Source organism: Thermobia domestica, chromosome 3 (assembly GCF_964235325.1).
Source record: "Thermobia domestica chromosome 3, izTheDome1.hap1.1, whole genome shotgun sequence".
Classification (NCBI taxonomy): domain Eukaryota; kingdom Metazoa; phylum Arthropoda; class Insecta; order Zygentoma; family Lepismatidae; genus Thermobia; species Thermobia domestica.
The window spans coordinates 162,549,607-162,561,249 of NC_137456.1; the positions used below are offsets into that span (position 1 = coordinate 162,549,607).

General features: G+C 34.5%; 1 protein-coding gene across 1 annotated transcript in view; it reads left to right on the forward strand.

Moving 5' to 3' along the window:
* LOC145680854 (uncharacterized) overlaps window positions 1-10,205 on the forward strand; it is a 330,508-nt gene extending 320,303 nt beyond the window's left edge. Inside the window, exon 3 of the mRNA XM_081751985.1 lies at window positions 10,042-10,205. Coding sequence (XP_081608111.1) covers window positions 10,042-10,205 — 164 coding nt within the window. The remainder of the gene's footprint in view (window positions 1-10,041) is intronic.
* The last annotated feature ends 1,438 nt before the right edge of the window (window positions 10,206-11,643 follow it).

An 11,643-nucleotide genomic window follows, 5' to 3' on the forward strand; every position in this document is an offset into this window, starting at 1 on the left:
ATATATATATATATATATATATATATATATATATATATATATATATATATATATATATATATGTGTGTGTGTGTGTGTGTGTGTGTGTGTGTGTGTGAAGAAATCCTGACTTACTGACTGAAATATCTACATCTGAACAAACTTACTAAACAAGAAACTTGAAATTTCTCAATATTTGAATTTCTCAATCAAAATAATTAGAAATGTGTTTCAGCATATCTTGATATTTGACCTAGAGTGGGGAAATCATGGTGGAAGAAAAGAAGTGGGAATTGTAATTTGTATAATATGCCCATATCTCGGAATCTCTGTAAATTTAAGACATGAAATTCGTTAAGGTCAGAGGCACGAAATTTGGTATTTTTGAACTTTTCATTTAAAATAATATTAAACATGTCGTTTCAACGTCTTTTGATATTTGATCTAGAAAAGAAGAAAAATGGGAAGGACTAGTTGACTATGATGCCCATACGAGGCATTCAAATTTTGTGCCATACTTCGAGTTGAGATGAATTTTATATGAAAGATGCAGAAAAAAAGAGTAGCACGTGGGAACATTTGATAGTTAATAAACAGAAACAAAAACGTTACGGTTTCGATTATACATATATGTATAATATGATTTTCTTGTATGTTATTTTTTTTCATATTTATAAATGCAAGTGCTTTGTGCTCAATATATTTTTTTGTTTCTTACTATCATTTGTGGACGTTAATGAAATGAAGCAGAATAATACGACAAAAAGTGATCGAAAGAAAAAATCACGAGCCTTTTGTTTAATGTTTTCTTCTTTCTTTTTTGCATATTTTTACGTGTATAGAAAATGCAAAGTACACAAATATAATAATAATAATAATAATAATAATAATAATAATAATAATAATAATAATAATAATAATAATGTAATATAGAGTTGAATTCACATAATAGTACAAAATAAATATATGTAATTAAATTGAGTTATGTATCAAAGTTTTTTCTTAATATTTGTATATCAGTGATGAACCTTTGTACTCTTAGATTTGTGTTTTGTAATATTTGTCAGTCTACTATATTCTTTGTGAAAGGAACTTTTGCTCTCTTACAGATTCTACAAATAAGAAATAAATGAACAGTTTCGTAATATTCCTTGCTATCTTTGTCATTGCCCTGTCAGTTATTGAATTGTCCCCTACTCTCAGGAAATCTGACTGGATACGGGTCTGCTCTCTTCCTAGCAAAGATAGCATTCTATTCTTGTAAACAAATATCCCAAATGCAGTTAAATTTTCAATAATGAATATTTCACTACCAAACAGACACAACGTTTCCATAGTTGCCATTTTTTAAAAAAAATCTGTAAATTCCCTTCTCTTAAGTAAAGATAAGGATACTGGTAGCACATCGGGCATCTTCGTTTTACCAGATTATTAATTACCATATATGAACACACAACCAATAGATAACCTATTTTAATTTGTTCAGCTTATATATTCATAATTCTAGTACCGTTATATGCAATATGTAATTTAGGTTTTTCCATGTTATTTTATGTCAAATTCTATTCGTACACAGACTTTTTTTTCGTTTCCTCTCTTCTATATTATTTTCAATTTTTGTTTTCAAGTGTTTAACTATTGTTTTACTTAAGTAGTATATTCCTTTTTATGTAGTTCAATACTTTTATTTTGTAATTGTTAATATTTTAAATGTATTGGTGCTTCTTTTTTTTTTTTTAAAAAAAAAAAATCATGTATGCACGTGGTTAAGTGCTCTGAGAAGGCTGCAGACCCTTAACTGCGCCACGTAAAAGAAGTCATAAATAAAAAATAAATAAATAACCGTATGTTTGTTCGTCGATTTAGGTTAACGCGAATTCTAATATATATATATATATATATATATATATATATATATATATATATAGTCTATATATATATATATATATATATATATATATATATATATATATATATATATATTGTAAGGATCCCCACATCACAACAGAAGCACATGTAGAACAACACATGCCATTATTTATAAAAGCAGACGATACACTAAAGAGGAAGACACGAAGGAAACTGAAAGGAGACGGACCACACGAAAGGATTCGAAGGAGGACGAGCCAGCCGGAGGAAAAATCGTCTCTATCGAGACGAAGGGGCCTATCTTATTTTTTCAACTTTTCCAGGAGACGAGTTTAAAGACGTTATCATAAGTTTATTTTATCGTGTTCTGTCAAAATTTAATTTGATCTTGTAAGTTATATACCTGACACGAAAGATATCAAACTAAATTTTAAAAGAAGACGATAGAATAAATAATGAGAAAAGGTTAAAACTTTCTCCTAGAAAAGTTAAGAAAATTAGATACACCCTTTTGTCTCGAGAGAAACGAAATAAAAGAAGGACTACGGAGGGACGTGGCATCAGTCGACCACTGATCGCAACCTATCCTAAAACCCTGGAGGCTGCTATGAAACGAAGGGGTTACCCGTACAGAACGTTATAACCTACAAGCCTTGGTCATTATAGAGACTTTGTTATAAGAACTTTTGTAGACACAAAGGAATTAATTTTATAAAAAAATTGGTGAAGGGTTAAATCTCGGCCCATTATTGACTCTACCCATACGTTTCATTGTTATTTGGTAAAAAAGATTGATCGAATTAACAGTGGTGCCAAGCACAAAAGGAAACAGTATCAAATTCTTATATTGGGTTGGTGCGAATGAAATATCTTCCCCGGGTGAATTCCAAAGACAAAAAGTTAAAACTACAATACCTGGTTATTCAAAATAGTCGCTGACTCAACCACTGACTTGTGTCATTGCTCAGCCGATGCCAACAATTGGATTCCATGACGAAAGAAGGCTATTGTCTGTAATGCGAAGATTCCCTTAACTGCACCTTACGCTGCACAATCATCAGGAAAGGTCATCCCTCCCAAGAAGTGATTGAGGTGCCGGAAAAGGTGGTGGACAGTGGGAGAGAAATAACAAGAAACTGGTGGATGAAGAAGAGTTTCTTGCTGGAACTCATGGATAGCTTGCACAGTCCTTTACGTGGCAACATTGTCGTGCAACATAATGACACATTGTCGGTGGACTATTGCTCGATGCGTGCGGACAATTTTCATCGTTTGCAGACAAGCATTGATCGTTTCATCTCAACTGAGAAAACATTACGGATTACTCCAACCATAGAACATAATACTAGCAACACTACCTTCTGCTTCCATTCTGGGTGTCGATCACGATCCACTCATTGTCCTGACCGCTTACAATTTACATGGTTGAAATGAAATCTAATTTTAGTGTGAAATGAAAATCCATCAGAACATTGCACATCTCCAGACGAGGATTCTTGTTGGCTGACGTTAATCTATTTGGCACTCGTGATGGCAACGTTTTCATCTCACCGATTGCATTCAACCGCTAAACGACAGTGTTATGGTGTATGCCCAACTCGTCTGAAATAGTAAGAACACTCAATGGTCTGCTTCCATGGTGTTCCTGCGGAGCTTATCTGTGCTGATCTGTTCCCATGGGGCTCAGTTTGAAATTCTGTCACCAGAACAACATTTGACAAACCAAAGACGAATGGTGCGTTCATCCGACATTCCAAATAGCCCAAATACACCTATCACGTTTTTGCCACTTGCTGTGCAGAATGTTCCAGTTTAAAATAGCAAAGTAAAAAATCATATTCAGCTGTATGTCATCCATGAAACTCTTTCATACGACTCATTCAACAACGCATTGCTTCCCGTCTGTCTAGGTATCCCATGCTTATGACCATCTCTAGAGCTGTTATCCAATCAAATGGCTGCGTCTAGACGTTTTGGGCACCTTATGAACTTGTCTGGACAAAGTTTTCAATATCATAGACTATGTTTTTTTTCTAAACTTAGTGACTTACCTTAAAATATTATTAGTAGTGTTATACTTGAACTCATTAACTCTGGTATTCAATAATATAAAAAAACCTCCTTAGGTTAAGTGTTTTGACTCAAAATCCCACGAAAGTGAAGGAAAAGTATTTGTAGTAGCGTATAAGAAGCAGTAGTAACATGCAGTAAAATAGAAGATTTACCAAATAAATACATATTGGAAGTTTTATTAGCAACACATTTTTTAACAACTAATTTATTATGCTTGTTTTCAGGTGTACAGCATCATAAAAGTGCTCTAGATCAGTTCATCATTAGTAAAAGTCAATTTGTCTATAACTTTGAAGTTTTTAACCCTGGGTCCTCTGATCATGTTGCGATTATTCTAAAAATCACTTTAAACAGTACCACTGTTCTTACGTCTAAAGTATAAACAGTTGTAAAGAGAATTTTCTCCAGTCATAATATGAAATATCTTAATTTCTTGCTTTCTTACGAGTCTTGGAACGGCATATATAATACGTTTAACACTGAATGTAAGTTTAAATAGTTCCTTGAAACTTTCTCACACTATTTTAATATTGCTTTTCCAAAAGTTGTGCTTTAAATTTGGACGTCGTCCACTAAACCGTGGGTAACTAAAGACAAGGGCGCCGATTTCTCTGTAAATTTCGGGGGACCCATTCAGATGCAGAAGATATATATATATGAGTATATTAAGACAAATTGCATTCAAATTATGCGGAATATTGTATATTCATAAATACACTAGGGGGGCCACATGATCTTTGGGGCCCCCGGCACCACCAGGATCGGCGCCCTTGACTAAAGATATTAAAATTTCTAACCTATTTAGATATAATATATTACTCAAAGTAAATACATCACTTCCTAACAGGGTTCGCAGTTATATTTTTTAAGTACGTGAAAATACACGGAAGAGTAATTAAAACATCTAAACTACTTTCAAATAGCTCCACTATACTTAATTCTATTAATAAAGCTAAAAGTATATGGAAAATCTTAAACAATGGAACAACCAACAAAATAAGCGATTTTGAGTACGTTAAAGCTGGGAACGAAATGATTAAAAACCCTAAACGGATTGCACATGTTTTCAATAATTATTTTCTAGATAGCATACCATTACCTAACCCTATACAAGCGAGTCATGATGACTCGATGAAAATTGCAATACTCACATACTTTCTTTTTAATTCCAGTGACAGTAGAAAAGTCATGGAAAATATTGAGTAGATGTGTAATTCGGGATCTTCAGGTTTTAATGAAGTTCCAGTGATTGTTATTAAATTTTGTTTTCCATTCATCGTAAATTATCTCTGTTATTTAGTAAATATATCACTTGAACTGGGATATTTTCCATCAGTGTTAAAAATGACAAAAGTAATTCCTCTCCATAAAAAGGGCAGTATGCATGATATAAGGAATTTTGGCCCAGTGTCTATTGTTTCCATGTTTTCATTTTTTAAAATACGTGATGAAGTCACGACTCTGTAATTTTTTTGGAGTCATGTAACGTACTATCACCATCACAACATGGCTTTCAAAATAAGAAGCGTACTGAAACAGCCTTGTATGATTACATGTCCAATATGGCTCCTGAATTTTAAAGAAAACAGTAAATACTGTATGTTGTTGGCCCATTCATCGACCTATCCAAAGCTTTTGATATAATTGATCATGCTATTCTTTTAAGCAAATTGTATATATATGATATTAGAGGAATAGCTCACAACTGGTTTCTCAATTCTTTATCCAGTAGACAACAAGCAGTATGCTAATATAAGCAAAACCGTGTATATGAATTGTGTTAGGTTGTATAATAAACTTCCTATGTACTTGAAGAATATGACCAATGTGAAGAATATGACCAATGGTAAGATGTTATTAATCTACTTGCTGGAAAGTGCTATTATACCATTAAAGAATATTGAAATGATTCATTAAGTTGAAAGTTGGTAACAGATACTTACTCGTGAGTACATACCTGGTGTGGTACAAACGGTTACCTAATTACGATGTAAATTGCCATGTTTTTATACTTGCTATATCCTATTATATAGTTTTGTATTTTCGAAAGATGTATGATGTATACCTCTGGTGCTTGGATATTGTATGCAATTTGTTGACAACTATAATGCTTTCATGAGAATTTCTCGTGTTTTGTAAGCTATTGAAACAGGCAAATAAATGAAATGAAATGAAATTACTGGCAACAGACGAGGATTCCTTTACGCATAATACTAAAGTAATGGTTTCTAATGAAGTTTAATGTATTTTAAACCTTTTCTGTCATTTATTGCCTTAAGAAGTTTAACAGCTCAACTATCACCAATAAATGGTGGCATGTTTCCCCTACTTTTCCATTATATTGTGTAGGGAACGACAATATTCACAATAATTGAAATAAATTCAAGAAATGAATATCCGAACGTTGTCCGAAGAAAGTTGAAACTATAATTAGAGAAAAATCCGCGCACTTTTGTGATATTGTGTTTCTTTGATTGTTGTGAGAGTTTTATTGTTGGAAAAATCGTTGTGAAGAGTAAAATTAAGTGTTCTATAGAATGAACAAAACAAAATAATGAGAAAGGTGCACGCATTGTTATCTAATTATTGATTCAACTTGTCCTCGGACAAAGTTCCTATAAATTCATTTCTCGAATTTGATTGAATTGTTGTGAATATTGTGTTTCCCTACAAAAGATAGTGGAAAGATAAGGATACGTGCTGCCATCTGTTGACGATAAGAGTCTTTACATTTACCTTAAATAGAAACTCAGCTACATTTTTCTCTATCCGGTGCATCGTAATTCCTATTTGGTCGTTGGTTCCGTTTTTAATGGCGAACACCTGTGTGATGCAGATTTGAATTTTCATTCATACCAGACTGAACCTCTTCTGAAATGTCACCTCTGATGGAAGACGAAATTCCCTCAAGAGAGCTGGCCTTTAGGAAGCAAAGATAAAACCGACTTTCTTTGTGAACTCAAAGCTGTAGCCTTGGAAGAACAACATTGTACTCCCTCATAATTAATCAATGTATTTCCTTCAGAGCAGGAATCTTTAGCACATGGCCCGCGGACTAGAGGTGGACCGTGGAGTACAGTACTTTGCCTTGACTCACGCCTTTTAAAGTGTTTAACATGAATACCATGAAAACATGAAAACCGCATAGGCTTTATCATTCTACCTCCTACGAAAATACTGTATTCATATGTAGGCTCTTTTTCGTTACCTCTCCTTCATACTTTTTAAGGCCTTTTTCCCAGTTAGCTGGGGTCGGCTTTACGGATCGCTGTCCTTCACCTGTTTCTATACGACCCGCTCGGGAAAGTAATACTCCCGGAAGTACGTTTTTCCGCGCGCTACTCTAGCCAGCTGTTTTACGCGCTATCCTAGCCAGTTGTTCTAAGTTGGTCACAAAATTTATATCATGGAGTACAAGGGGAACAAAACGAGCCCTATATCATGGAATACAAGGGGAATACTACTACTACTTATCTGCACAAAAGTAAATAAATCACTTTTTTGAGTAATATTTTCATATTATTTTAATTTAATAAGTGTTATAAAAATGTAAAAAAAAACTTTCCTCGGGCCGGGTTTGAACTCACGCCAAAAGAGACTTTTGTTATTAGTATATAGTGCTAACCCACTCGGCCACAAAGACCCACAGCAACAAGCGTTTGATTTCTGCTATTTTAATGCAACGTGGCAAGAAGTGGATAACGCCAACCAATCAGAACTGTGTTTCTCGTTTCTACTTCCGGGAGCATTACTCTCCTGAGCTAGTCCTGTTTCTATCATGTGTCGTATCCACTGTGTCACCACACCGTACCATATTTTTCTTTACATAAATCTCCCCACTTCTTCTTTGGTCAGCCTCGCGCTCGTTTCCCATTCTGCTCATTGTGATTGAGATCACACGTTAAGCTGTAGGTCCACTTCTCATATAGTCTCGTTGCTGAAAGGAACGCAAAATCAAATCAAATCGTTCTCCATTCTTCTAGATAGATATTAAATAATGTAGTAGAGAGACAACATCTCTGTCAAACTTGCCTTCTAGTTGCACTCTCCCTTGTCATTTCTTCCCCTATTTTACCCAGAAGTGGTACAGTTTAACTACTTTAGATTTCAACGTTGATTGCAATAGAATAAAAGCGATAAGTGATAGCGTTAAGAGGTTTTTAATAATTGATTCAGTGTTTTAAGGAACGATTAGGCTTACACATGATCCTTCTGTTAAAACCGAAAGTGGTACAAATTTACTACTACTTCAGTTTCAATCTTGATCGTAGTACAAAAACGGAAAAATATAATGGGAAACAATTTCTTTGAATCGACTTAGTGTACTAACAATATATTCTGTCTCATTCGTTAATCTTCTATTGAAGCCCGAGGTGGTAGGAATTAACGATTCCCGGTTTCAATGTTGATCACGTAGAGCAAAAACGGAAATGGATAGTGAGATACAGTGACGTGCCGTGGAAAATGAGCGCTCGGAGCGAGAGTATACGACGGCGCCCCCGTACATATGAGTGAGGTCGATGAGGTCAACAGAACAGCACCATAATCTGCTGGCGCGAATCGTAAGAAAATTTTCAAAAATAAACACTGCTTTTCCCTGATTTTGAGCACTTTTTATTACTTTTTTCCTTCCATTTTATATGTATAGGGTCTATTTTATATATAGTATGTGCACATCATTTTCCTATTTTTTCCTCCTGAATTTAGTGCCCGGAGCCGTCGCCCCGCTCACTCCCCTCACGACATGGCACTGATGAGAAAGTCTTATTAAATCGATTCAGTGTCCCAAGAGAAAGTTTCAACTCCTCCATTAACGCACTGTTCAAACCGGAAGTGTTAGAAATAATTATTTTCCGGTTCCTACGTTGGTTGCCATAAAACAGAGACAGTAATAAATAGTAATAAATGTTCTTTTTGGGAGGAAGATCGATTCAATGTCTAAATAATGATAGATCGAACACAGTGATAGGAAGCGATGAACAGATTTTGCTATAAATTCCAAATCCCAGAAATAGATACTATCTCAGTTCTATTGCCCTACTGAAACCGGAAGTTGAAAAACTACTACAACTTTCAGTATTGATTTCCACACAGTAATAATTGTAAGAGATAGAGAGAAACTGTTTTTGATGTGAATTTCACTTCCGATGAGCAGGTTTCATCTCTTCATTATCCTTTTGCTGGAGCTGTAAATTTAAGATCTACTGCTTCTAGTATCAATATTCCGTTCCGGTTTCGGAGATGACAGTAATCACTATATTTTGGATTGTATGTATGTTCTTTGATACTTCTTTAAACCCAACAATTATGCATCGAGATATAGAGAGACAGTTATACTAAGATAGATGATATTAGAGAAAAGTGTGAGGAAACCGGAAAAATCCAAGAAATTACACAAACACGGTGTTTGTCCACTGCAAAGCCTACGTGGCGAGAGCGGGATTGAACCAGGTCCCCAAAATTCAAATCTGAACGCTCTATCACTGAGCCACAGCAGATTCTTTGCCACAGTATTTTTCGAATACTAATATTTTACTCAAAATATTTTAAAACTTTGTATTACTGTATTTTTGCCAGTTAGTTTCCAAAATACGTCTTTGATACTTGAATGCTTGCCACACTTGGAAAAGCATATAAACATATTTGTTTTTAAAGCTGAACGTCTGGCTTTCATAAAAGAAAGCTTTCCTTCTCTAATTCGTAAGCAAGCATAAACATTAAGAGCATAATTTTCGCGGAATACATACATTCATTTTCGCTATTCAGTTTCTTTTTGCTTCAATAAAACCCAATCATGATTGAATTATAATTCACAGATCCTAACGTGACGTAGCTAAAAAGTACTTCTTCGTGTGCGTGATGAAGCTTCCTTTGCCTCGTCAATCCACCGTTTCTTGATGTATAAGTTCGCCAGCTTGTTACTGTATACTTTATTTTTCTTTAAAAGAAAACGAAAAAATAAATCTTAATTTCCTGGATGTTTTCCAATATGTCGCTACCAAAAGTTTGCCAAATTCATATTTTCGCGTTCATCTCCCTTCTGTCTCATCTTGGCAACTTCCTCAATTTTTTAAAACGTCTTCATGCTTAGTGCTTTTAAAAATCTTATTTGCATTTCAGGTCTCGATCCACGGCCACTTCTATTGGAAAAATCCCTTTGGGAGAACCGTTACTTAATGAAGGACCACCGCAGGGCGGGAAAGGCTACCTTCCAAGGGAAAGTCTACAATTTTCTTGAACGTCCAACTGGCTGGAAATGTTTCGTCTATCACTTCACAGTGTGAGTACATATTTAATTTTTAACTTTTTATATTAATTTCTTATTCGATTTGAATTGCTTCTTCAATGTGTGATTCTACACGTTGAATATTTATTTACAGATGTTTATGTAATTAATTTCCCACAAAACATGATATAACACAATTTACAACTAAAAGACCGTAGTTAAAGTGGTCAGCCTATGGAAAAGGTCATGTTAGAGAAACTCAAGCACGTAGCCAAGGGGGGCCGGGGGCCGGACCCCCCCTTCGAAACCAGAAATGAAAAAAAATAGGAAGGATGAAACAAATAGAAACGAGAAAAAGAAGAATCAGCGTTAAAAATGAAAGGCTACAGGCAAGCTTTTGGTTACTCTTTCTTATGAGGAGATTTGTATCATTTGCAATACATAGCGGCGAATGAGTGGGATATCCTGGAAAAGTCAGGGAATTTGAAATTTATAGAAAAGTTACGGAATTCTCAGAATGTCTGCTACTAGTCGGGGAAATGTCAAACTTTTGAAACCATAGTGCCGTTCTGTAACAGTGTGGATATTTTTTATCATAATTTTTCGTCATCGCTTCTCTGTAGTATCAAACATGTTATTTCAGAAACAGTTTTCTACTGCTCCTTTAAACTGTAACTTGGAACAGACAGTAGTTGACGGAATAATGAAAACAAAAAGATTATTTGGAAAGAAAGTTCTGTTAACACTTGATTCAACAGAGAAAGGAACGCAAATTTTGTAAAATATTTTACAAGACATTATTAGATATGTATCTTTTTATAATAGTTGAGATCATAATGAAAGTACAATTGTTATATTTGAATGAACAAAGGAAGGAACATAAATATTGTGAAATCTTTTTCAATCCTTTTTTTATTCTTTTACTCGAGATTTCTTCATAGTTTGTTATTAGAATATTTACTAACATATCCTCATTTTATTGTAATAACAAAAATGTTGCCAGTAAAATAGTTTAGAATGATCGAGCTCCTGGTGTGATGACCACAGTATTTCATGTCACGGACACTTTATGAAATCCCTACTTTATGAAATTCTGGCTACGTGCCTGGAGATACTAATATGAAAGGATCCGCAATGGCCCAGTGGTAGAGAACTCACCTTTGGTGCGTGGGTTCCTGGTTCGATTCAAACTCTTACCAAGTGTGTTTTCTGATATACAAAAATCGAGTGTGTGGGGTTTTTCGGGGTTCTCCCATTCCGTCTTACTTTCTTACTTTCACCGTTTTGTTTATTATTCATCACCATTTCCCTTAGTCCCTGAGCATAACCATGGAATGTTAAACTTATAACAAATAATGTTTTGATGAATTTCAATTTCGATAATGTGTCTATTGACGATGGCTTTGGAGAAATATGTATACCGTACATACTGAGAAACCAGAACAGCATATTAGAAACACAATAATAATGAAAAAGACGAATTATTCAAAATCAAT